General features: G+C 44.2%; 1 protein-coding gene across 6 annotated transcripts in view; it reads right to left on the bottom strand.

Moving 5' to 3' along the window:
* The window catches only part of LHX1 (LIM homeobox 1), a 62,502-nt gene extending 38,191 nt beyond the window's left edge, over positions 1 to 24,311 (bottom strand). The window contains exons 1-8 of one of the 6 annotated variants that reach the window (XM_089484110.1): positions 24,136 to 24,311; positions 22,242 to 22,415; positions 19,243 to 19,338; positions 17,897 to 17,995; positions 15,651 to 15,771; positions 15,143 to 15,251; positions 14,566 to 14,744; positions 9,888 to 9,969 (exon numbers count right to left, since the gene is read on the bottom strand). In XM_089484110.1, coding sequence (XP_089340236.1) covers positions 9,888 to 9,910 — 23 coding nt within the window. In that variant the 5' untranslated portion in view covers positions 9,911 to 9,969; positions 14,566 to 14,744; positions 15,143 to 15,251; ... (3 more) ...; positions 22,242 to 22,415; positions 24,136 to 24,311. Of the gene's footprint in view, positions 1 to 9,887; positions 9,970 to 10,963; positions 11,040 to 14,565; positions 14,745 to 15,142; positions 15,404 to 15,650; positions 15,772 to 17,896; positions 18,135 to 19,242; positions 19,339 to 22,241; positions 22,416 to 24,135 lie in introns of those variants that run through there. The other 5 variants (XM_089484109.1, XM_089484108.1, XM_089484111.1 and 2 more) reach the window with 5 other exon arrangements.
* Positions 24,312 to 24,535: the final 224 nt, after the last annotated feature.

A 24,535-nucleotide genomic window follows, 5' to 3' on the forward strand; every position in this document is an offset into this window, starting at 1 on the left:
ATATATATGCTTTTATATATGTATATATATATATATGTTATTTATTTATATATGTATAGACATGTTAATATACGAAATTATGTATATGTGCGTGTATACAAAACAATGTACTGTATATAACTCTCTCGTTATATATACTGTATATTCATGGTTGTGGGGTTAGCATATGTGTTTATGTATATATAAATATATATATGGCATCCATTTTGATATATATATATATGTGTGTGTGTGTGTGTGTGTTTATATCTATATATATAGATAAGATAGATAGTTATTGATATATATATATATATATATATATATATATATGTTTGTGGGGTTCTAGCCATATACACAGATATATCAATGTTTATATATATATATGTGTGTGTGTGTGTGTGTGTGTGTGTTTATATCTAGATATCTATATATATATACACCCAAACACGCACAGACACAAATATAAAATCCCAGTTTAGTTGTGAGATGATTTAATACTTTGGAAATAATAATAATAATAATAATAATAATAATAATAATAATGATGATGTATACTAAAGGCTTTATTGGAGAGTGGGAGGGCTTTCCGAAGGATCGAAAACGGATCAATTTCCAAATCCAGATCGGATTTTTGGGTGGATCCCCTTTTTAAACCCACATTTTGAACCAATTTCTCGATTTCTCGACCATTCCAGGTTTCTTTCTTTCCTTTTGAGATAAACTTCACACCTAAAACTCAACCATTTCTTAATCTTTCCCCAAATCTCATATATATATATATATATATATATATAGAGAGAGAGAGAGAGAGAGAGAGAGAGAGAGATTTGGGGAAAGATTAAGAAATGGTTGAGTCAAGGCGAAAAGGAGGAAAAAGGATCTACTTTCTTATTTTCTTATATATATATATATATATATATGAATGTAGATCCTTTTTCCTCCTTTTGGCCTTGACTCTAATGTTAGATAGCTATTTTTTAAATTGATTTATATCCTTTATTTGAAATACTGCAATTAGTTGTCCCTTTCCTCCACTTTTACTTTCAGCCTAAATCCCCCCCAGAAATACCAAACGATTTCTCCTTTTTCGCTTAATTTGAGGCATGCTTTTATTTCGGCTGTTTTTTGTTTTGTTTTCGCTTTCCCCGATTTTCACTTTTCTTTATGGGAGGCCTTTGGTTTGTCGATGCAAGGATTAAATTTTCTTTATCTCCATCGATCGTTTCAAACTTTATTCCATTTTCCAACTTTATTTCACAACGAAACAAGACTTTATTACATTTTAAACTTTAATTTTCACCAAAAAGGAAACTTTATTCCATTTTTACATTTTATTTCACACCGAAATGGAAACTTTATTCTATTTTTTAACTTTATTTCACACCGAAATATAAACTTTATTCCATTTGATCACTTTATTTCTTCCCAAAATGGAAAGTTTACTCTTATAAATAAATTTCATTTCATTTTTATCTATTTTATTTCTTTATCTATTTTATCTATTTATCTATTTTATTTATTTATTTATCCATATTATTTATTTATTTAATCTATATTATGTATTTATCTATATTCTATATTATTTATTTATCTATATTCTATATTATTTATTTATCTATTTTATTTATTTATCTATTTTATTTATTTATCCATTTTATTTATCTATCTATTTTATTTTTTTAGCCATATTATATTATTTATTTATTTATCTATTATTTATTTATCTATTTTATTTATCTATCCATTTTATTTATCTATCTATTTTATTTTTTTAGCCATATTATATTATTTATTTATTTATCTATTTTATTTATTTATCTATTTTATTTCTCGCAGAGAAGATAGAAATCTGTATAAACGTAACTTGTAGCGTGCGTTTAGTCGGAAAATGAAACTTGTAACGTCAGCTAGAGTTTAGTTAAGTAGTTACGTTTTACGTTTCGTTGTAACGTTTTGGGGGTTTCTCTGTAATATCTAATGTCTGATATTTAAGGGATCTGGGAGTTTCTAAATTAAAAGAGAGAAAGAAAGAGAGAAAAGCAATAAAGAAACATTGCTAGATCCGTGTCGGAAGGAGAGTAACGCAACGTAACGAATGTAAGGTCCCAATTACTTCCTAAAGCCCATCATCCACACATTTTTTTTACAAAAGAAACCCCCTTCCAAATCTGCTCGGGATCCGTTTAAAACGGATTAACCTTTGGTTCCCAAACACACACTGCAGAAATAACCCGGTTCGAGACCGCTTTAACTGCCCTGGCTCAGTGCGAGGGGATGCTGGGAACTGTAGCTTTGTGAGCCTCCAATGTCAGAGACTGCCTCAAACCAATTGGAGCCGATTGAAGAGGACTGAGGATTGATTGGTTCCAATCAATCGATTTGGCTTCCCCAATAACGAGAGGCTTCCCTGCCTGGAGCCCTGGGAGTTAAAGCGGTGTCAGACTGGATTGTTATCTCTGCAGTGCGGATGCAGGCTGTAAGGCTCCAGGGCAGAAGGGCGAGAGATGCATCTGAAAGGCTGGAGAGAGAAAGGGAAGGAAGGAAGGAGAGAAAGTGAGGGGAAAGGAAGGAAAGGGGAGAGAGGGAGGGAGAGGGAAAGGAAGACAAAGGGAAGGGAAGAGGGTGGAAAGAGAGAAAAGAAGGGGAAAAGAAGAAAGAGAGGAAGGGAGGAAGGAGAGGAGAGCGAAGGAGGAAAGAAAGAAGGGGAAAGAAGAAAGGGAGAATGGGAGGAAGGAAAAGAAGGAGGAAGCAAGCAAGGAAGGAAAAGGAGGATACGGAGAAAGGGAGGGAGAAAAAGATGAAAGAAAGAAGAATGCAAGGGAAGAAGGAAGGAAAGAAGGAAGGGAGAAATAAGGAAGGAAGGTAAATAAATAAGAAAAAGGAAGGAAGGAAGGAAGGAAGGAAGGAGGGAAAAAGAGGATATGGAGGAAGGAAGGAAGAAAAAGATGAAAGAAAGAAGAATGCAAGAGAGGAAGGAAGGAAATAAGGAAGGGAAAAAGAAGGAAGGAAGTTAAAAAATAAGAAAAAAGAAGGAAGGAAAAAGAGGATACGGAGGAAAGAAGGAAGAAAAAGATGAAAGAAAGAAGAATGCAAGAGAGAAAGGAAGGAAGGAAGGAAGGGAGAAAAAAAGGGGAAGAAAGAAAGGAAAGAAGGAAGGAATGAAGGAAAGAAAGAAAGAAGGCAAAAGAGGATAGGGAGGAAGGAAGGATGGAAAACCAGGAGGGAAAAGGAATACAGAGAGGAAGGAAGAACGTGAAAAGAGGTAAGAGTGGAAGGAAGAAAAAGAGAGGAGAGGAAGGGGGAAAGAAGGGAGAGAAAATAGGAAAGGAAGAATGGGAGGAAAAGAGAGGGAGGGAGGGAGAAAAGAAAACAAAATGAGGAAAGGAGAGAGGGAATATGAATAAAGAAGGGGAAAAGAGAGAAAGAAGGGAAGAGAGGAAGGAAAAAAGAAAGGAAGGAAAAGAGAAGAGAGGAAAGACAGAAAGGGAAAAAGTAAAGCAAGTATGGGAGGGAGAAGGAAAGCAAGGAAAAGAGGAAGGGAATGAAAGGAGGAAAGGAAGGGAGGGGACTAAAAAGGGAGAAAGAAAGGAAAGGAAAGAAGAGAAAAGGGAGGGGAAAAGGAGGAGAAGAAAAAAAGAGAGGAGGGAGGAGAAGGAAAAGAAGAAAGAGACAGTAGAGGAGGCACAGAGAGGGGAGGCAGAGAGGGAAGGAAAGGAAGAAAGAAGAAATGTGGGGGGAGAGAAAGAGTGACATAAAGCTAGTAGGACAAGGGGTGGGAGGAAAATAGGAAGAGGAGGAGAAGGAAGAAAGAAAAAGGAACAGGGGAAGAGAGGGGGGGACCGATAAGTGAAAGAAAGAAGGAAAGAAAGCAAGGAAGAGAAGAGATAGAGGAGAAAGGAGGAGCAGCAGTGGGGCCCAGAGGCAATCTCCCTCAGCCAGCAAGTTCTTTTATTCCTCTTTTTCCTTCCCTTTCTCCTTCCCTTTCTCCATAAGGCTGGGAGGGGGGGTGTCACAGAAGTGGGGGTCCATCAAACCCCATCCAAGCCTCTCTTGTCAGGCTGCCAAAGCCCATTATCCACACCAGGCTATTTCTTCCTATGGGGAAACCAAAGAGGTCCACACTGAGGCTATCTGGCTTTAATGGACGCATCATGAGATGAGATGAGAGAGGAGCATCCCCATGCGGTGTAGTGGTTTGAGCATTGAACTACGACTCTGGAGACCAGGCCCGGAAACCCATTGTGGGCGAGTCACACACTCTCAGTGTGTGCCATAGGGTTTCTTATGGTGCCATTGGGTCACCATAAGAAAGGACTTGAAGGCGCACTGCAACCACAAGTCATCCACAGGCTGAAACCCTGAGTTGCTACACCTGGCCCTCCACATTTGATTCTTATGGTCTCTCTAGGAATCCATAGCTCCTCCAGCGCAACTCTACCAGAAGTTGACCATAGAGTTGCGCTGGAGGACCTAGAAGTTCCTAGAGAAAGGCATTTGTAGGTCTTCTAGTGTGAGTCTATGATCGACCTCTGGCAGACGTTGACCATAGAAGTGCACTTTTTATTTGTGGCTTTTCCATTTTTACGGGGGTCTTTCACCCCGAACCCCAGCAAATGTGTGCACTTTGTACCATTTTGTTGTCCATTTTGGAAGGCCTGCAACCCCTTGCAATGTGCCACTAATACTGTTCTCCACCTCCTATTAAAACCCACCCACACAACCGAGTAGAGGCCTTAATGGTTTTAGGAACCTGGAAGGGCAGTGGCCTGGAAAGCATGGCGAAAGGAAGCTTGCCTTTTGATCACAGGTGGGTTTTTGAAAGGCGACATTGATTTAGTGCCAAGGGCTTCCTGGCCAAAAAAAGGACTCCTTTGGTTTGGGAAGAAGCCATTTGGGGAAGAAGGGAAGGAAAAGCAGTGAATGGAAGAGGAGAGCGTCCGGCTTGGAAGGCAGGCCGGTCATTAGTTTTGTGATGAGAAGACGCCCACATCATGTTAATGATCGGCTCCATCCACACACAACGGACGACACAGTGTGTGTAGGTGTCGACACATTGTGTGTAGGTGTGTAAGGGGAAGACGTATTTGTAGCTCACCTTTGTAGAAAAGTGTATGGGCGTGTGTCCAGGTTTGGGCACCAAAGTTGGATATTGGCAAGCTGGCACAGGTCCAGGGAAGGAGATGATCCAAAATCTTGAGTCCCTTATGTTAGAAGAAAGGTGGGATATAAGATGATGATGACAACAACAACAACAACAACAACAACAACAACAACAACAATAATAATAAGTCTGGAAATTAAGATTTACGGAGAATGCGCAAAAGAGCTGAGGGCATTTAGCTCGGAGAAGAGAAGACTGAGCCAAGGGGACAAGATAGCCATCTTTAAATGGTCGAAAGGTTGCCATGTTGAAAAGGGAGGGAGCTTGTTTTCTGCTGTCCCAGAGAAGACAAACCAGTGGATTCAAATTACAGGCAAAGAGATCCTACCTAAATATTAATAAGATCTTTTTTTTTAATCGTAAGAGCTTTTCAACGGCGGGACCAACTCCCTCCGAGTTTCACCAAACACTGATACCTTTGTTGGCTACCAAAATGCACAACATCCATGTTGTAGGCTTTCGAAGCTTCGCTGGTTTCTCCATCAGGAAAGGTGTTACAAGCCAAACAGGAGGAGAGAAATATCGAAGACGAAGCTTCGAAAGCTTGCAACATGTATATTGTGCATTTGGGTCGGCCAAGAAAGGTATCACGGTTTGGTGGGGTTTTGATTGGATTTGCTAAATGGCCAACATGGCTACCTCTGGATGTTCCCTCTGAGTTTGGTAGGCTCTCCGTCTTTGGGGTCCTTTAAATGGACCTTGGATGGGTGTCCTTCAGGAGTGCTTTAGTTGTATAGGTATGTTTTACCTTGAATTGTTGTTGTTATTTCCAAGAGAGGAGTAGCTAATACCCCAGAGGACAGGATCAAAATTGAAAATGGCCTTAATAGATTAGAAAGCTGGGCCAAATCTAACAAAATGAACTTCAACAGGGAGAAGTGTAAAGTACTGCACTTTGGGTGGAAAAATGAAATGCAGATATAGGATGGGGGACACCTGGATGAATGAAACTACATGTGAAAAGGATCTGGGAATCCAAGTAGTCCACAAGTTGAACATGAGTCAATAGTGTGATGCGGCAGCTAACAAGGCCAATGCGATTTTAGGCTGCATCAATAGAAGTCTAGTGTCTAGATCAAGGGAAGTAATACTGCCACTCCATTCTGCTTTGGTCAGGCCCCACCTGGAATAATATTGTGTCCAGTTCTGGGCTCCACAATTCAAAAAGGATATTGAGAAACTGGAGCCATGTGTCCAAAGGAGGGAGACTAAAATGGGGAAGGGTCTGGAAACCATGCCTTGTGAGGAGAGACATAGGGAACTGGGGATGTTTAGTCTGGAGAAGAGAGGGTTAAGAAGTGATATGATAGCCCTCTTTAAATACTTGAAGGGATGCCATATTGAGGAGGGAGCAAGCTTGTTTTCTGCTGCTCCAGAGAACAGGACACAATGGAGCAATGGATGCAAGCAACAGGAAAAGAGATTCCATTTAAACATTAGGAGGAACCTCCTGAGAGTAAGGGCTGTTCGACTGTGGAACACACTCCTTCCTCAGAGTCTCCTTCCTTGTAGGCCTTTAAGCAGAGGCTGGATGGCCATCTATCAATGGGGATGCTTTGACTGAGAGTTCCTGCATGGCAGAATGGGGCTGGACTGGATGGCCCTTCTTGCGGTCTCTTCCAACTCTATGATTCTATGATTCTTTGATTAGGAGGAACCTCCTGAGAGTAAGGGCTGTTTGACAGTGGAACACACTCCTTCCTTGGAGATTATAGTGGAGTCTCCTTCCTTAGAGGTCTTTAAACAAGGCCGGATGGCCATCTGTAGGGGATGCTTTGACTGAGAGTTCCTGCATGGCAGGACGGGGTTGGACTGGATGGTCCTTGGAGTCTCTTCCAACTCTATGATTCTATGGCTCTATGGAATAGCATTTCCAGTTTCCAGGTCTGTTGCGGCAAAACCAACAACATTATCCAATGCAATGTTGTTGTTGTTGTTACCTGCCTTTGCCTTGGCCTCAACCCATTAAGTTAGAGGAGTGAAAACCTCTGTTAGTACAGTGGTGCTGGATTGCACTGACGAAACGTAAAATCTGCAAAAGCTCATCTCAAAACAAATCTTAGTCTTCCAGATGCCTCTGGACTTTGTTATTACTACACTTAACCCTCCACCCGAAAGCAGTGTACAAAGAAGCCAGCGGAACGCGTTTGGCTTGTCATAATGACTTACAAAGCAATAGGCACAATGCAAAAGGAAACAGAGACAAGGAGAGAAGAGGAAAACAAACACATTCTCAAGCGTGGGCCCTTACATAATGGTTATATAATGAGCAGATGGAAGATCCCTGCAGGATCAGTTCTGGAGAATCCTAATAACAGCTTGTCTCCGTCTGGATGAACGCGAATGGAAAGAAAAACCCTATGTGTTAATAGGCAGATTGGTTAATGTATATGAAAACTGTTTCTGTGGTTTGGATGGACCTCAATAAACAGTAGCATTATATGCTGCTCATAGGTTAGATGCAGTATAACAACACTGAAGCGCAAGGAGGAGTTGGTGCTCCTCAGATATTCTCTCTTCATGTCCCCCAGGACATGAATGCTTGAGTTTGATCTTGGCATGCCAAAAGGTCTAGACAAGGGTTAAAGGCCATGCGCTTTGTGATTATGTACGGTTTGGGTCCATGCTGTTTGAAACCCCCTAATTCTCTATATAAGCCCAGGTTTTAAGGTATTTTGGGGAAGGCTTTCTCTTGGTTCTACTACCATAACAGAGAAGGATTGGAAGAGAGCCTTCTCAATGGCTGCTCCCAGGTTATGAAACTCCATCCAGTGAGAGGTTTGCTTGGCTTGTTGTTTCCTTTCCTTTTTATTCCCAGCTCAGAACCTAACACTTTGTTGTTGTTGTTGTGTTGGAGGTGTACCTTCAAGTCATTTTCAACTTATGGTGACTCTATTATGGGAAGATTTATTCAGAGGGGTTTGCCTTTGCTGAGACTGAGCGTGACTTGCCAAACATCACCCAGTATGTTTCCAGTGGGTTACTGGGATTCACTCAACTCATTAAATTGAATGGGGGTTCAAGCCCCGGTCTTCAGAGTCACAGCCCAATGCTGAAAGCACTACACCAGACTTACTCTCTGTGCATGCGTGGCCCCACGTATGTCTAAGGTTTGAAGAAAGCGCTCCTGGGTCTGAAGATGTCCTCCCAGAAGATGGCCTAGAGAGAAAAGGCTGAGCATTCAAACACTACAGTCACATTCATGAACACAAGGGAGGAATATACTGTGCATGTCGAAGATACGTCAACCGACGCCAAGACAAAGTGGCATCCGCCTCTTTGGTCACAGGACTGCTTCATCCCCCCTCAATCTGGGAGGATTTGGGCATTGCATTAGAAGTCTACCAGCTTCACGGGTTGCTGTTTTCACAGGATTTCTTCATTGCCACGTCTTGCTCCACCGCCTCCTCCTTCCCACCACTCTCTACGCTGCCGCTTGGAGTTAATGCAGCCTAATCTCTCACCTTTACCTGGCAAGGATATAGTCTAGACAGAGGAGTCTAGCACATTCCTCTCCATCCATGTCAATGACGCCCAGCAAAGTGGACCGGGGTGATGCTGAACGGAGCCTGATCCCCCTAACAGTCACCATCTCTGTCCAGATTACTTTCCCCAAAAGTGCAAGACGGTGACCAAACAGCCCTCCGCCTCTTATCTGCTTCCGTCAGGTTTACAACGCTCAGGGCCTACTAATGCCAGCAGAGGAGTCCCTGATTCTAACAATAGGAAGCATGTATCTATTCAGTTGCTCTGGTAGGAAAGGATCTCTCCCCTTAGTACCAGTAGTAACTTGATTTATGTATTTGGAAATGCTGGGGTTTGAAACCTGAGGCCTTCTGCATGGAAAGCATGGGCTTTTCCACATTGCAGAGGAGAAAGCGGGGTCAATCCCTATTAATCCTCTGTCATCCCAGTTTCTCTCTCTACCTCCCACTTTACCCCTTTGTCCTCAGCTTACTTTAGTTTGCCTTCAATGATCTGATGGAGGAAAGGAGATGGAAGTAGGCAAAGTCCTGCCCTTCCCTGTAGACTCAGGCAGAAACAAACTGCTGCAACATCTCATCTGTCAATGGGGATGCTTTGATTTAGATTTCCTGCATGGCAGAATGAGGTGGGACTGGATGGCCCTTGTGGTCTCTTCCAACTCTATGATTCTTTTCTTGTGTATCCTTCATCCTAAGTAACTTTTGCCATCATGGCCACACTCTAATGTTGTTGGGCCCCACCGGTTTCCATCTATGAAACCCACAGAGTTAGGTCGGGCCTTGCATTAAGCAGAGTCAGATAACCATCTCAGGGAGCAGTAGCAGCCCAAACCATTAATCCTTTGACATCCCACCTTTTAAAATGCTCCGGTTTCTCTCTCCCCCTTTGAAATCAAAGTGCAAAACTCAGGCCCCATACAGACTGCCAAAATAAAGCTGCTTCAGGTCACTTTGGAGATATGCTGTTTCAATGATACATGTGTCCTAAGAGTCTGGAAGCTGCGCCAAAGGTGCGCTCCAGTCCTTAGGACTGGATCGTGGCTTTGGCGTGGCTTCTGGACTCTTACGACGCATGCATCTTTTAAACAGCATACCTCCAACATGACCCGAAGCAGCTTTATTTTGGCCTTTCTGTATGGGGCCATAGTCTGTATTCAATGAACTCAAGAGGAGAGAAAAGAGATAGAGGCAGACTCTTGTCCTTCCCAGCAGGCTCAGGCTAAAGCAAACTGCGGCAGCTCCGCTTACCTTATGTGTACCTTATGTGCTCTTCCTCAGTCATAACTTCTGCTCCTTTGTCCTCGCTCTGACGTTGCTCAGCACATGTGTCCTGGTTGTCATCTGTGAAAAGGCAGATGTGACAAGCTTTAAAATACTAGGGAATGACGAAACAAAATGCCACAGCATGAAGTTGGGTTGTTGGGGATGCTTGCCAACCAGCAAGCCCTGCCTTCTTCTAAGGATGCTCTGTTATTCCAGTCTTTTCCCCTTCCAGATTTTATGTTAGCGCGAAAGGAGTGCCAGGGTGCATATGTGAACGCTCCTATTTTTGCCTCCTTTCTCCCAGCAAGTCCCAGCCAATGTTTTCTAATGAAGACGTCACAAGGCAAAAATTACCGAAAGGCCGCTTTCCCTCTCATCCCAGAATTAAATTTCAAATGTTTGCCCTCCTTATAGCTAAACACGGCGGCTGTCTTTGGGGAAGGCACATAATCTCACTCGCCAGCCTGGATCGGATACGGGTTTTCGCTCACTACTCTATGCTTCGGCCTGCCTTCACAAGGCAATATTCTGAATACTGGCAACAGAATGTGGGTTGTTCAACCCAGTCCATCTCTTGCCCTTGCAAGAAAACTCCTGACGACAACAACAACAACAACAACTCCAGATCCGGAGGAGTGATTCCCTTTGATTGACTTGTAGCCAGCCTCCCATGCACATGAGTCATATCTATGGAACCGACAATGCGGGCACATCAATGCTATATTTGCATAGCTTTGCATTTGAGGAAAGAGACTGAAGCTTAGGAAAGCTTATGAGATCAACTTTCTTTCTTTCTTTCTTTCTTTCTGTGGGACTCACCTTCGCAAAGCGTTCTCCAAAGGCCAAAAATGATGGTAAAGACCTTGGGCCCTTTCACACTCCGTAATCCTAGCGCTATGATTCAACTTTAGCTGCCATGCTTCCATCCTATGGAATCCTGGGAGTTGTAGTTTAGCGAGGAACCCTCAGCCAGAGCAGTCCAAACTACAAATCCCAGGGTTTCACATGATGGAACCATGGCAGTTAAAGTAAAATAAGAGTGCTTTAACTATACATTGTGAAGGGAGCCTACCTGAAAGTAGGATGCCATGTGCTGTTGTGCAGAAAGGATGGAGAAGACAGCCCAAAAAAGACCAAGGGAAAGTGCCCTGGCAAGAGAAGCAACAACACTGGGGAACATAAAAAGTATAAAGATAATCTGGTATAAGGTACAGTTGTTGAAACTAGACAAACTACTACTTCCTTACGCTCCAAGGCTGCATCTGCATTGCAGAAATAATCCAATCTAATTGCCATTTTAATCCACTTTAACTGCTATGACTCAACGCTATGGGATTCTGGGGGCTGTCGTTTGTTGCGACACCAGAGCATTGTGACAGGGAAGGCTAAATGTCTCAAAACCCACCGTTCCCAGAATCTCATAGCACTGAACCAAGTGGTGCCAAACTGGGTTATTTCTGCAATGCAGATGCAGCCCTGGCTCCAGCGGAGAAGACAATAAGACAATCCTTTGAATCCCTCATGGCTTGTTTTTAAAATATTCACCCATCCTTTAATATTTCCAAACGGCAAACAGAGCAGGCAAACACATTTGGGACGTTTGAGGCAACTCCAAACCCCTCAATTATTCATCTTATTTGCCCAATAGCTTGTAATCTGAACGGCAGATCCAGGTTTAATAGGCTGTGTATTAAATATGAATTTACGTCAAGTTTCTCTTCCTCCATCCCCCATTTCTCTGCCTTTTACATCCAAAGATTTGGTAGAATAAACCAGGATAACACTGAACCGAAGTTAAAGGGGAAATTAAAAGGGGGCTACAAAAAAAGAAGGAAGGGTTAAAGCATTCGAGAGAGAGAGAGAAAACTCCTCAAAGCCAAACTGAACATTGCATGCAAGTGTGCATTATTTGTATTGTGCACACTTGCACATTATTTGTATTGTATTGGGTTAAATTTGGGGTGGCCCTTTAAGGGGTTTTGGACTTCAGCTCCCAGGATCCCAGGCCATTGGCCAACATGGCTGAGGCTTCTGGGAGATGAAGTCCAAACATAAAGGGCTACAGTACTGGTCTAAAAGAAGCACTTTTAATGTGAAGACCGCCGCCAAAAGCATGTGCTTCCGCGGCCCTCCTTCATCCCCTCTCAATGCAATGCTGCTAAAAGGCTTCCGGATACATAGAAGACAAGGAGGAAATAAAAGCTGGATGAAAACAATAAGGCTTTGTAACGAAAAGAAAAAGGAGCTTCTTTGTTGGAGGCTTTGTTAAGTGAGGTATGGCCCTGACTTAGTTCTTGCAAGGCTTTCCCACTTCGGTCATGAGATGCGAACTTTGCAAAAGCTCTGAAAGCAACACGAGTCAGAGCAAAGTTTAAAAGCAAACAAAAGTGCAGGAAGGACGGAGGAATCAAAGAATAAGGGAGGGAAAAAAAAACGAGGGAAGGAGGGAGGAGGAATTGACAATAAGGAGGAGAAAGAAAAAAAGGCCGAAGCCAAACCCAGAGAATGTGTGTCATCCATCTTCATTGTCTCCGCATGTGGAAGAGCAGCCCTGGCATAAGGAAAAGCCACTATCAAAGTCCCGGCTTTATTTTATATCCGATAGATCAGGAGGGAGGCAAAGCTTTATTTTCGCCCAGAGACTGATATTTTATTCCTCTCTTACGGTTTTATGTGTGAGAGATGTCAGGGAGCGAAAATGGATGGCTAATGCATAAGCAAGAGGAAGCCGGTTTGGCATGCTCCGTGTCAGGAGGTCTCTCGGGGGGAACAGGTTGGGGATTTAAGGGCCGGAGGGAGCCTCGGGGGGATTTTTCGGCTAAAACATCTCTCTTCATAAATTCAACAGCATGGACCGGCTCAAGGGGGAGACGGCAAAAGGGCCGCGGGACCGGGCCTAAACGCCGCCGCGGCTCCTCCTGCCACACAAAGGGATCAATTACTCGCCTTTCCCCATCTACAGATCCCATTTACTCAGGGGCTGCATGCGCGTGTTGCGGCCAGGAGATTAGGGCTTGTTTAAGTATGGGGTTGCATGCATTATCAAAGCACCCGTGAGACAACACTCCTTCGGGGCTTTGGGCTCTTGCAGAATGTGGGTGACACTGACCCACTCTTGGGGTGAAATGTCTCTTATTTATTGCACTTGTATCCCACCTTTCTCCCCTAACTTGTTTTCTTTAACCTTAGGGAAGAAACCATGGCCTACATCCTCTTAGTGACATTAACAGGTATGAGTAAAATGGATTTTTTGGGACCATGCACAATGGTTGTATCCGGCTGATGGCAATGTAAGGACGGTTATGCATTTGGAACCGTTGCTCATGGTGTAGTGCATGAAAGCACACAGAGTAGTACTTTAATCCACATTGCCTTTTTGTGAATTTCCTTGATGTGTTTCACACATTGCAATTGAACAGCGGGTTGTCACTCATGCACAAGTGCATCAAAGTACACAGAATAGTCTATCAATGAACATTGCCTTTGTGAAATTCCTGGCTGCATTGCACATTGCAGTTGCACAGCAGGTTGTCACTCATGCACAAGCGCGTCGAAGTACACAGAATAGCCTGTCAATGGATATTGCCTCTGTGCATTTCCTGGGTGCATTTCACATTGCAGTTGCACAGCAGGTTGTCATTCATGCTCCAGAGCATCAAAGTACATAGAATATCCTGTGAATGCATGTTTCTTTTGTGTGTATCCTGGTTGCATTGCACCTTGCAATTGCACAGAAGGTTGTCACTCATGCACAAGTGCAACAAGGCACACAGAACAGCCTGTGAATGTACATTTCCTGGGTGCATTGCACAAATGCAATTTCATAGCAAGTTGTTATGCACCAGTGCATTAAAATATACAGAGTATAGCCTGTGAATGCACACTGTCCACACACGCCAATTGCACAGTGGGTTGTCAGCCATGTGCCTCCTTGACCATCAATCCACATACATTGCATTATATTGACATTCATTATAGGGAATGTGTAGCATACCTTTGTTAGCAGATACACACACACACACACACACTATGTTAGGATCTCAACTTATGTATGCAGAACACTGACTCTATCCCAGTACATAATACAGGCCTACCTCAGTTAACAAATGAGGGAGAGAGTTAGTAGATCTGGAGTATGTTTTCAGGACCGGGGACAGATCCTGTGAAACAATCTTCAGAGGCTAGGCTTTGAATCAATTCAGAACAACACACAAAATATGTTTAGCCAATGTCTAGATCAGTGGTCCCCAAACTGTGCCCCTTTAAAGAGATTTTGGACTCCAACTCCCAGAAGCCTCAGCCATGTTGACCAATAGTCTAGGATTCTGGGAGCTGGAGTCCAAAATAAAGAGCACCGTTTGGGGACCACTGAACTAAATAAATAGATGGCATCCAAAGACTCCCTGCAAAGTCTTTGCAAGTTACAGCAAGAAATGGATTAAGCGTTTCAAATCAGCTCCCATCTGATCTTGGAAGGTAAGCAGGGCCAGCCCTGGTTTGTACCTGGAAGGGAGGCCATCAACAAATACTCTAATATAAAATAAATACCCGGTGCTATAGGCTCTGTTTTGGAGGAAGGAACTGGTAAAACCACCTCTGAGGAAACCTTGCCTAAGAAAACCCTTGTGGGCTTCTCTTGGCAGCATTTGGTTTTCTACAGCATGAAGAACATACTGAACTAATATGCCTTTGGTTTGATCCAGAACGACTCTGGTGTTCAGGTACATGGGAACATTCGCAAGGAAGGAGGCGAGCGATGGTCGAAGAACCTGGCTAGTGCAATTCCTGTACATTGCACAACTCCATATAGGCCTGGAAAGAGCTGGGTCTCGTCACTTACTCCAGCTTGGCATCTAGGAGATAAGGACACAAGATTTGTCAGCTTTCCAGCAAGAACATCCGAAGCCATGGGCCCTAGATGTGAGAGGCATGGGATGCCATTTTCCTAGAGCCGCTTGGCTTTTAATGCTTCTCGAAGGGAGGAGGCAATAGATATCCCCAGCCTACTTTTTGGAGACTCACTGTGTATGCATTTGCTTACACCAAGGTGAAAGGGTTATGTGCATGCTGGAAGACTGGGGAGATCCCCTGTCGCCTTTGTGGAGACATGGGGCTTCTTTGCTGTAAAGGACTTGTTTCATCCATCATGAAAACACCAATAAACCATCTTTCATACCATGGTTTTGCTTCCCCTTGTATATCCTCGACTCCACTTGGATGAGGTGCCTCTGAACGGGCCCCAAATCCTTACCTTGACGTAAGAGACTACCTTAGACCGGTCTACGTATTTGTCCACAACCCAATAGTATCTGCTCCAACGGGTGGAAGCACTCTTTTCGGGAAGAGAACCGTCCCAGTTCCTGCAACAGAAGGGTCTTTTTAGTCTTTATCTTTTCCAGACTGAACGACAAACCCCAGATTTCGTTCCGTTCCCTTCCAGTTTTGCACTGGGTTGAAATAAACCAAGCTGGTATAAAGTCTCCGATCGTCCCAGGAACTGACCGAAAATAATCTGGGGTAAATAAAAATGCATACAGATCTTCTCTGATTGATTGATTGATTGACTGAATATAAAAATCAATCAATCAATCAATCAATCAATCAATCATCTCAGTTGACCCCTTTTCATTAGAGAGGCCAAGAATTAATCTGTGGGCAAAGCAGATGCTCTACTCTTCATCTACTCAGCCACATCCCAGCTATATGTAAACACAACCAAAGCCTTGCCTGAAAATTATTAGCAGAGATATCACAACTACCTGAGAGGCCCGGGTTCGAATCACTCGCCGTTTCAGATCTGCATTCAAGGGCAGCCCCAAGTACATTTGGTTCCCATCAACTCAGAAGACATCCTGAAAGGTCTGTTCAGCGCATGTGTTTCTTGGAAGGAAAGAAAGGGGGAAGGAGAGAAGGGAGAGAGAGAGAGAGAGAGAGAGAGAGAGAGAGAGAGAGAGAGAAAGAAGCCCAATCCCTGGCATTAGATTTGCAAGAACCTTTTGGAGAGTTAAAAATATGTCTCCCGGAGCTGCAACGATTTCCATACAATTTTAACCTCGGGGATTTACTTAGCACATTAAGTTGAAGGCTCCAAAGGCCCAAAGCTATCACTTATTCCAGTTGTCTCCCCAACCCACCGCCACATATTTTATCATCCGACTCCCTGGTTTTAAATTCATGTTATGGCAAATAATAGATGGTAATGCTTTCCCCCCGTCCTCATATTAATGGCTTTTTTTCTGACAGAACTTCTGCAAGAAGGAGTGATTTAGAGATGTCCCTCTCCGTCTCTCTCTCTCTCTCTCTCTTTCTCTCTCATTCATTCCCTTCCCTGCTTTCTCCTTTTCCAATGGTAGGAAAGGCAAAAGAGAGACAAAAACGCCATCAAATAACATGGCATTATAAACCAGAGCCTCTCCCAGTCTTTAAAAGAAGACTTCAGGTGGTTAAGATTTGTCGGACGGCCAGAAATAACCTCCGTCTGTCCTACTCTTTTGTTTTTAGCTTGATTTACAAGCGGACGCAGTGGCTTTCGGCTTTCCAGAAGCTGGGATGCAACAACAAGACCTATTTCGCATGGCCAGCGGTGAAGGACGATGGGAACTGTGGTCCATTCACGTCTATGTTCTATACACAGAAGCCTGGGGATCCTTATAATATATGTTGAAGCGAGTCATAGACTTAACGTAGAGCATAATGCCATCATCCATTACTAAAGGATGTTCTAAGTGTAACCTTTAACAACTGAAAAGAGTGGAAACGATTCGAAGGCACACAACAACAACAACAACAAGAGGATGCCATGGACACCTCTCATTGGTAGGGTCCCCATGTGTCAAACTTGATGGCGATTAAGTGTGAAATGAGCAATAGACACTCAGCAGCATTTATAAAAAGGCCTGGTGAAAATAAGGGTCCTTCCACAGCACAGATTTATAGCACTACGATTCCAGTTTAGATCTCACGGGATCCTGGGATCGTTTAGGGAAGGGCATTTTGGCATTCTCAGCTAAATAAACTACAAGCCCCAGAATCCCAAGGGAGACAGCCATGGAAATTACAGTTGCCCAGTGCAGTGCTTCCCAGGTGTTTTGGACTTCAGTTCCCAGAAGCCTTGGCCACTTTGGCCAACGGTCAGGGATTGTGGGAGCCGAAGTCCAAACCAGAGTTTGGGAAGCACTGGCCTAGTGCGAAAGGACACTGGTCATGATGGTGCTATAAGTAAGCTGACTATCTAAAGGAGGGTTGTGTCAAACCATTCCATCCAAAGCCTGAAATGACTGAAGTGGCATCATTTGTTAGATCAAAGATGGAAAATGTCACTGCTTTGGACTATTAGACAACATGGTTAGGGGTCATGTTGGCTGGGGGATGTGGGGAGTTGTGGCCAGTGTTGTGTAGCTCATCCATAAAGCCCATTGGGCGACCTTGTGCAAGTCTCTCACACTCAGCTTTGGGGGAAAGTCATGGCAAAACTCCTCTTGCCAAGAAGGTAGGTGCATTTTAGGGTCGCCATAAGCCAGAAAGGCGCATAACAACAACAGCAACCTTGTGTCACACTTGTGCTTGATGCTGAAATCCACCCATAGGAACAGACACAGGAGCATGGAGAGAGAGATAGACCTCAGAGTATATGCACAGCTTTGCTACCTTAGCTGCAGCCGTCGCTTTGATATCCCACCTTAAGGCGCATGGCGTTTGGGTCAAAGGACAAAGTGTCCAGGAATGCTTGACTCTCTGGCTCTCCTCTAAGCAGAAATTAAACACTGAGGCCACCCGCGGCTCGATCGACTTTACCATCACGGACGCTAATCCCATTCATCCTCGTGACAACAGAAAAGCCTTAAGCGTCGTGAACGTTGCGGCGGCAGCGGCGGCATTACGATATCTCCGGCCCCCGCGCGCTACGGGCGCATAATGCCGGCTGGCTGTTCGAGCCCTCGGCCCGCGGCTTTACATAATACAAATCAATAGCATGTTAATTCAAAAATAAATCTTTTATGTACACCTGCTGGAGAGATTACGCCTCTGTCTGGAGACGGGGCACGTGGTCCGTGTCGATCCTGCATCTCCTCAAACAGGCCCCTCCGAAACATCGGCGCCGAGCCTGTCATTGGGAAGATTGCGCTGATGTTTGAGGAGAGGTTAAGAGCAAGGTTCTTTGTGCGTCGTAGGAAGATGGTTATGTATGGTTGGGTTTGGGCGTGTGTACATACTTCCTTAATGAACATTCCTGTGTGTGTTTTAAATAGGATGCGACATCGGTCTGGGATGCTTTGATTGAGATTTCCTGCATGGCAGAATGGGGTTGGACCGCATGGCCCTTGCAGTCTCTTTCAGCTCCATGATTCTAAACCACTAGCTATTATAAGACTTATAACCTTTCCCTTCAAATGTTTAGGCCACAGGTGTGTAGTGGTTTGTGTGTTGGACTATAACTCTGAGGACCAGGATTCGATTCCTCATTTGGCACTCATGACACTCACTGGGTGACTTTGGGCAAGAAGTCACACTCTCTCAGCCTCAGAGGAAGGCAATGGAGAACCTCCTCTGAACAAATCTTGCCAAGAAAGCCCCATGATATGTGCGCCCTTCGGTTGCCATAAGTCAGAAATGACTTGAAGGCATACAACAACAACATAGAATCATAGAATCGGAAGAGACCGTAAGGGCCATCCAGTCCAACCCATTCTGCCATGCAGGAAATCACAATCAAAGCATCCCCGACAGATGGCCATCCAGCCTCTGTTTAAAGACCTCCAAGGAGGGAGACATCATCTAGGTATGAACCTGAGATTTCCTTTAGTGTAGAAGCAGCAAACTACTGGCGGCGAAGCCAATAGTTTACACTGAGACCCGCAGAGAAAAACAGCCACGACAAGACATAAAGCAAGGCCACAGCAAGACATTTTTATGTTTGAGGCAAAGGACAAGATGGCTCTATTGTCAAGATCCCACTGTTCCCCAGCTCCATGTACGAAATCAAGCTAGACTTGGCAGTCGAACAGTATTTCACTTCAACCTTAGCAATGGGATGATGTCCGACAATGACATTTTAAAAGATCTAGGGATGTGGGATAGGATTGTGTGGCACACACATCTCTGTCCTGCAAAGAAATGGACTTCTTGGAGACTTTGCAGGGACAGTTGGGCTGCTGTTGCTCTCTGAGATGGTTGTCTCATGCTGCCTAATGCTAGGGCCAGTTCTTACTCTGTCTTACCCTCCAATGTTTCACAGATGAAAAGCGAGACCTGTGGCACCAAGCAAGGGCAGGGAGCCTTTTCTGGCTGAGCAATTGCTGAGACACAGCTAGTCAAGTCGTAACACTAGGCTACACAAAGAAACGGCCTGACCTGATTTAAGGCATCTTCCTGCATTGTGGAAGCATCTCCAGAGAAAGATGTGCTGCTGCAAAGTTCCTTCCCTTGTGGCCAGTCTCCTCCTAAAACCTATAGAGAAGGCAAAAAGGAAAAGTGAATGTACTGTTCAGTCAGGGATGTAGCCAAGGGGGGGGGGGTGTTCTTGGGGTCTGGACCCCCCCCTTCCATTAGAAAAATGAATGGTGTGTGCTGCTGCGCCGCCACATCCAAGCCCCATTATAATGGTGGCACTTAGTCTGGAACCCCCCCCCCCCCCCTTCTAAAATCCTAGCTATGTCCCTGGTTCAGTGGCGTTTGCCATTGCCATTCCCCAAACATGCCCAGGGTCACCCAGTGGGTTTTATGGCCAAGCCGGGACTCAAACCCTGGTCCCCAGAGTCATTGGGGTTGCCACAAATCAGAGATAACTTAAAAGCACACAACAGCAACAATGCGTACTTTCCTATCTGTGCTCAGTGGGACTTTCTTTGCATTTAGACACTGTGGTTTTGAATGTTCAAGTGCTAAAAGGGGAAGCAATGATCCCTTCTGGGATCAAAATCCGGCAAGGAGACTTTGGTGAAACTGTGGCCTGTTACAGACTGCCAAAATAAAGCTACTTCAGGTCTCTTTGGAGGTATGCTGTTTAAATGATGCATGGGTCCTAAGAGTCCAGAAGTTGCACCAAAGCTGCACTCCAGTGCTTAGGAATAGAGTGTGGCTTTGGCGCGACCTCCGGACCCTTAGGACCCATGCGTCATTTAAATAGCATACCTCCAAAGAGACCCGAAGCAGCTTTATTTTGGCAGTCTGTAACAGGCCTGTGTTTCTTTTCTAGGATTCATGCGTGCTCACATTCACACATGCGCACTGCAGAGAATAAAGAGGCAGAGGTGTCCTACATTTCAAAGGCAGGTATGACAACATGGGATTGCAATGCTGGGGGGGGGGGGGGGGAAATGTACAACATTGACCTTTGATTCCAAGCAAGATAGGCACGACACACTTTTGATCCTCTCTGGATTTGTGGGTTGTGGGAAGGAAGAGCCCCACTCGCCTTTATTTTGTTGCTTCAGCCTCAACAGCACCGACTCATTGATATGCAGCTATTCACGTGTGCAGTAAATTCCAATTAGTTTTACAGAGGTCTGCTTAACATTTATGGGAAAGGAACCTCGGCGTTGCTGCAATATTATCAGCGCAGGAGGCTTGGACTAAGTGAGGATTTTCGTTTTATTTTTTTAAAAGCTCACACTGAGTTAATTATATTTTGCAGATTTGGAAGGAAAAAAAGGGGGGGATGGAGGGAGGGAAAGCAGGGAGGGACTCCGGCTGAGCTCTCCCAAGCTAGGCTAACAGCCCCATGCATTTTGTTTGTGTGTTCATCCCACGCATGAACACCGCCCCGGTTGACAACAAGGAGGCCATCTTGAGGTTGTTTCCGCCATGCCTTCCCAGCGTTGGGAACGAAAGGGTGCAAAAGCAGCCATCCGCATCTCCGTCCAGAGAGAGAGACGTTTGATCGGTCCAATCTGTTTCAAAACCAACTCATTGCCAGAGAGCATGGACCACGCTGACCACCTTGGCGCATGTCAGTGTTCTCCTATGAGCATGCAATAAAATTCAAAGATATTCAACAGGGAGAAATGTAAGGGCGGAAAAGTGAAATGCATAGATATAGGATTATGGGGGACACCTGGATGAATGAAACTACGTGTGAAAGGGATCTAGGAGTCCAAGTAGACCACAAGTTGAACATGAGTCAACAGTGCGACACGGCAGCTAACAAGGCCAATGCAATTTTAGGCTGCATCAATAGAAGTCTAGTGTCTAGATCAAGGGAAGTAATAGTGCCACTATATTCTGCTCTGGTCAGGTCCCACCTGGAATAATATTGTGCCCAGTTCTGGGCGCCACAGTTTAAAAAGGATGTTGAGAAACTGGAGCCATGTGTCCAAAGGAGGGCAACCAAAATGGTGAAGGGTCTGGAAACCATGAAGCCCTATGAGGAGAGACATAGGGAACTGGGGATGTTTAGCTTGGAGAAGAGAAGGTTAAGAGGTGATATGATAGCCCTGTTTAAATATTTGAAGGGATGCCATATTGAGGAGGGAGCAAGCTTGTTTTCTGCTGCTCCAGAGACTATGGAGCAATGGATGCAAGCTCCAGGAAAAGAGGTTCCAGCTCAACATTAGGAGGAACTTCCTGAGAGTAAGGGCTGTTTGAAAGTAGAACATGTTCCCTTGGATTTTGGTGGAGTCTCCTTCCTTGGAGGTCTTTAAACAGAGGCTGGATGGCCATCTGTCAATGAGGATGCTTTGATGGAGAGTTGCTGCATGGCAGAATGGGGCTGGACTGGATCAGGGCCCTTGCAGTGTCTTCCAATGATTCTATGGCCCCATACAGACAGGCCAAAATAAAGCTGCTTCGGGTCACTTTGGAGGTATGCTGTTTAAATTATGCATGTGTCCTAAGAGGCTGGAAGCTGTGCCAAAGCTGTGCTCCATTCCTTAGGACTGGATTGTGGCTTTGGTGTGGCTTCTGGACTCTTAGGATGCATGCATCATTTAAATAGCATACCTCCAAAGTGACCTGAAGCAGCTTTATTTTGGCCTGTCTGTATGGGGCCTATGATAGCTGTGTTAGTCTGTAGAATCAGCATGTAGAGATCTGGCCACTTCATTTCCATACACAAAAGGATTTTGAATTTGAATTGATATTCTCACATACCAATGGTATATATATATATGTGTCTGTCCCTGGTTTCCAGTACATTATCTGCATCTGAAAAAGGAGACTGAAGCTGCCAACTCTGCCCTGGGTCCACAACAAACTTCAACTCCCAGAATTCCATAGCCTTGAGCCAGGGCGGTTAAAGTGGGTTATTTCTCGAGTGTGGATGCAGCCTTAGTCCCACACTCAAACCAGAACACTGCACCGAAACTTTGTAACTTTGCTTTTTGTGTGTGTGCAAAAGTAATTAAAATAGTTACCTTATTTGTTATTTTAAAGGCACGTCTGCAATCCTACAAACTGCTGGCCTGTGCTTCAAAAGAGGTCTATGGTTCAAATGATGGTTTCGTCTCCCTGTTTGGGATCCACAACAAGGCATGCGCCAGCACTGGAACAGTATGATCCTCCTCCTCCTCCTCCTCCATTGCATATACCTGCACCGATCAAAGTAAAAAAGTGACACGCCGCAAAAGGACCAGTGTTGCAAGTTATTCATCATTAATGCAACAACAGCAACAGCTTCCTTATGGAAGAAATGAATTAACTGCTAGTAAATTGTAACTACAGGTTGAGTATTGCTTATTCGGAATTCTAAAATCCGAAATAGACCAACATCTAGAATTGCTGATAGTGGCACCTTTGCTTTCTGTTGCTTCAGTACACAAACTTTGGTTCATGCACAAAATCATTTAAAACATTATGTATACAATTACATTCAGGTTATGTGTATAAAATGTATGCCAAACATGAATGGATTTCACGTTTAGACTTGGGTCCCATCTCCAAGATGTCTGTCTGTCTGTCTATCTATCTATCTATCTATCTATCTATCTATCTATCTATCTATCTGGAATTATTCCAAAATATCAAAGAAATCCAAAATACTCCTGGTCCCAAGCATTTTGGATAAGGGATGTCCTTAACACTCTGCAGCACTGATTTTGGACTCCAGCTCCCAGAATCCCAAGCCATTGGCCAACATGGCTGAGGCTTCTGGGAGATGAAGTCCAAAATCTCTCAAAGGGCACTGTTTGGGGACAACTGCTCTGCAGAAATAATCCAGTTTGGAACCATTTTACCTGCCCTGGGTCAGTGCAAAGGAATTCTGGGAACTGTAGTTCTGTGAGACATTTAGCCTCCTCTGTCAGAAAAAGCTCTGGTACCGCAATAAACTACAACTCCCAGGATTCCCTAGCACTGAGCCAGGGCAGTTAAAGCAGTCTCAAACTGGATTATTTCCACAGTGTGTTTGGGGCCTATATTTCAGAACCATATCAATCCACACTGCTTTAGCTGCCACGGTGACGTCCTGTGGGATTCTGGGAGTTGTAGTCCAGTGAGGGTCAAGTGGCTCCCTGGCTGACAATTCTAAAGCCTTCTTCCTTAAACTACAAATCCCAGCATTCCCTGGGAGGGTGCCATGGCAGCTTAAAGTGGAAACAGATAGCATTATAACAGTGTAATATCTGTTTCTTTTCAAATTGGAGAGGGTTGTGAGCTAAAAATTGAGGGTTGTGAGGTAAAATGAAGAGGATTGTGAGGTAAAAATGGAGGGCTGTGAGGTAAAAAAATGGAGAGAGTTGTGAGGTAAAAATGGAGGGTTGTGAGGCAAAAGATGGAGAGGGTTGTGAGGTAAAAATGGAGGGTTGTGAGACAAAAGATGGAGAGGGTTGTGAGGTAAAAGATGGAGAGGGTTGTGAGGTAAATGGAGGGTTGAGGGAAAAGATGGAGAGGGTTATGAGGTAAAAATGGAGGGTTGTGAGGGAAAAGATGGAGAGGGTTGTGAGGTAAAAATGGAGGGTTGTGAGACAAAAGATGGAGAGGGTTCTGACAATGGAGGGTTGTGAGGTAAAAGATGGAGAGGGTTGTGAGGTAAAATGGAGGGTTGTGAGGCAAAAGATGGAGAGGGTTGTGAGGTAAAAATGGAGGGTTGTGAGGCAAAAGATGGAGAGGGTTGTGAGGTAAAAAAATGGAAAGGGTTGTGTGTGAGGTAAATTAATTGTAGGCCCCAAAAGAGGCCTTCCTGGTTGGCATGACTCACAGTGAAGGAATTACGGCTTAATTCTTTGCCATTTCCCACCCCAAATTCTCAACATTTGCTTACAACCTTCGACCTGTAACACATAACACCACTTTGTCACAACTTTGTCACACCTTTTAGAGTTTGTTTATCGAGGAGAAGCTTCCAAACAAACACAGCCGGTTGTAAAACCATTAAGGAGAGCAGTGACCCAAGGAAAGATAAAGCCAGAATGAAGGCTTGTGAGGAGGAGACTTCCTTTAACACTTCTTCTTGTGTGTCTTCAAGTCATCTTTTTTCCTGACTTATGGCCATCCCTCTCCTTGGGTTTTCTTGGCAAGGTTTGTCCAGAGGGGATTTGCAATGGCTTTCTTCTGAGGCTGAGAGAGGAAGGCTATACGTCCCTTTGGGTTTAAGAGGTTAGCAAAGTTACATTTGGGAACTACTGTTTCCAGAATCTGGTTGCAGGTTTCTAAGGAAGTAACTTTTCCAAACTCTCATGGGATTTGCATTGATGATTAAAGCCAGGACCGT

This window comes from Sceloporus occidentalis, unplaced genomic scaffold, assembly GCF_023333645.1.
Source record: "Sceloporus occidentalis isolate IW3139 unplaced genomic scaffold, rSceOcc1.0.p SCAF_21, whole genome shotgun sequence".
NCBI lineage: Eukaryota > Metazoa > Chordata > Lepidosauria > Squamata > Phrynosomatidae > Sceloporus > Sceloporus occidentalis.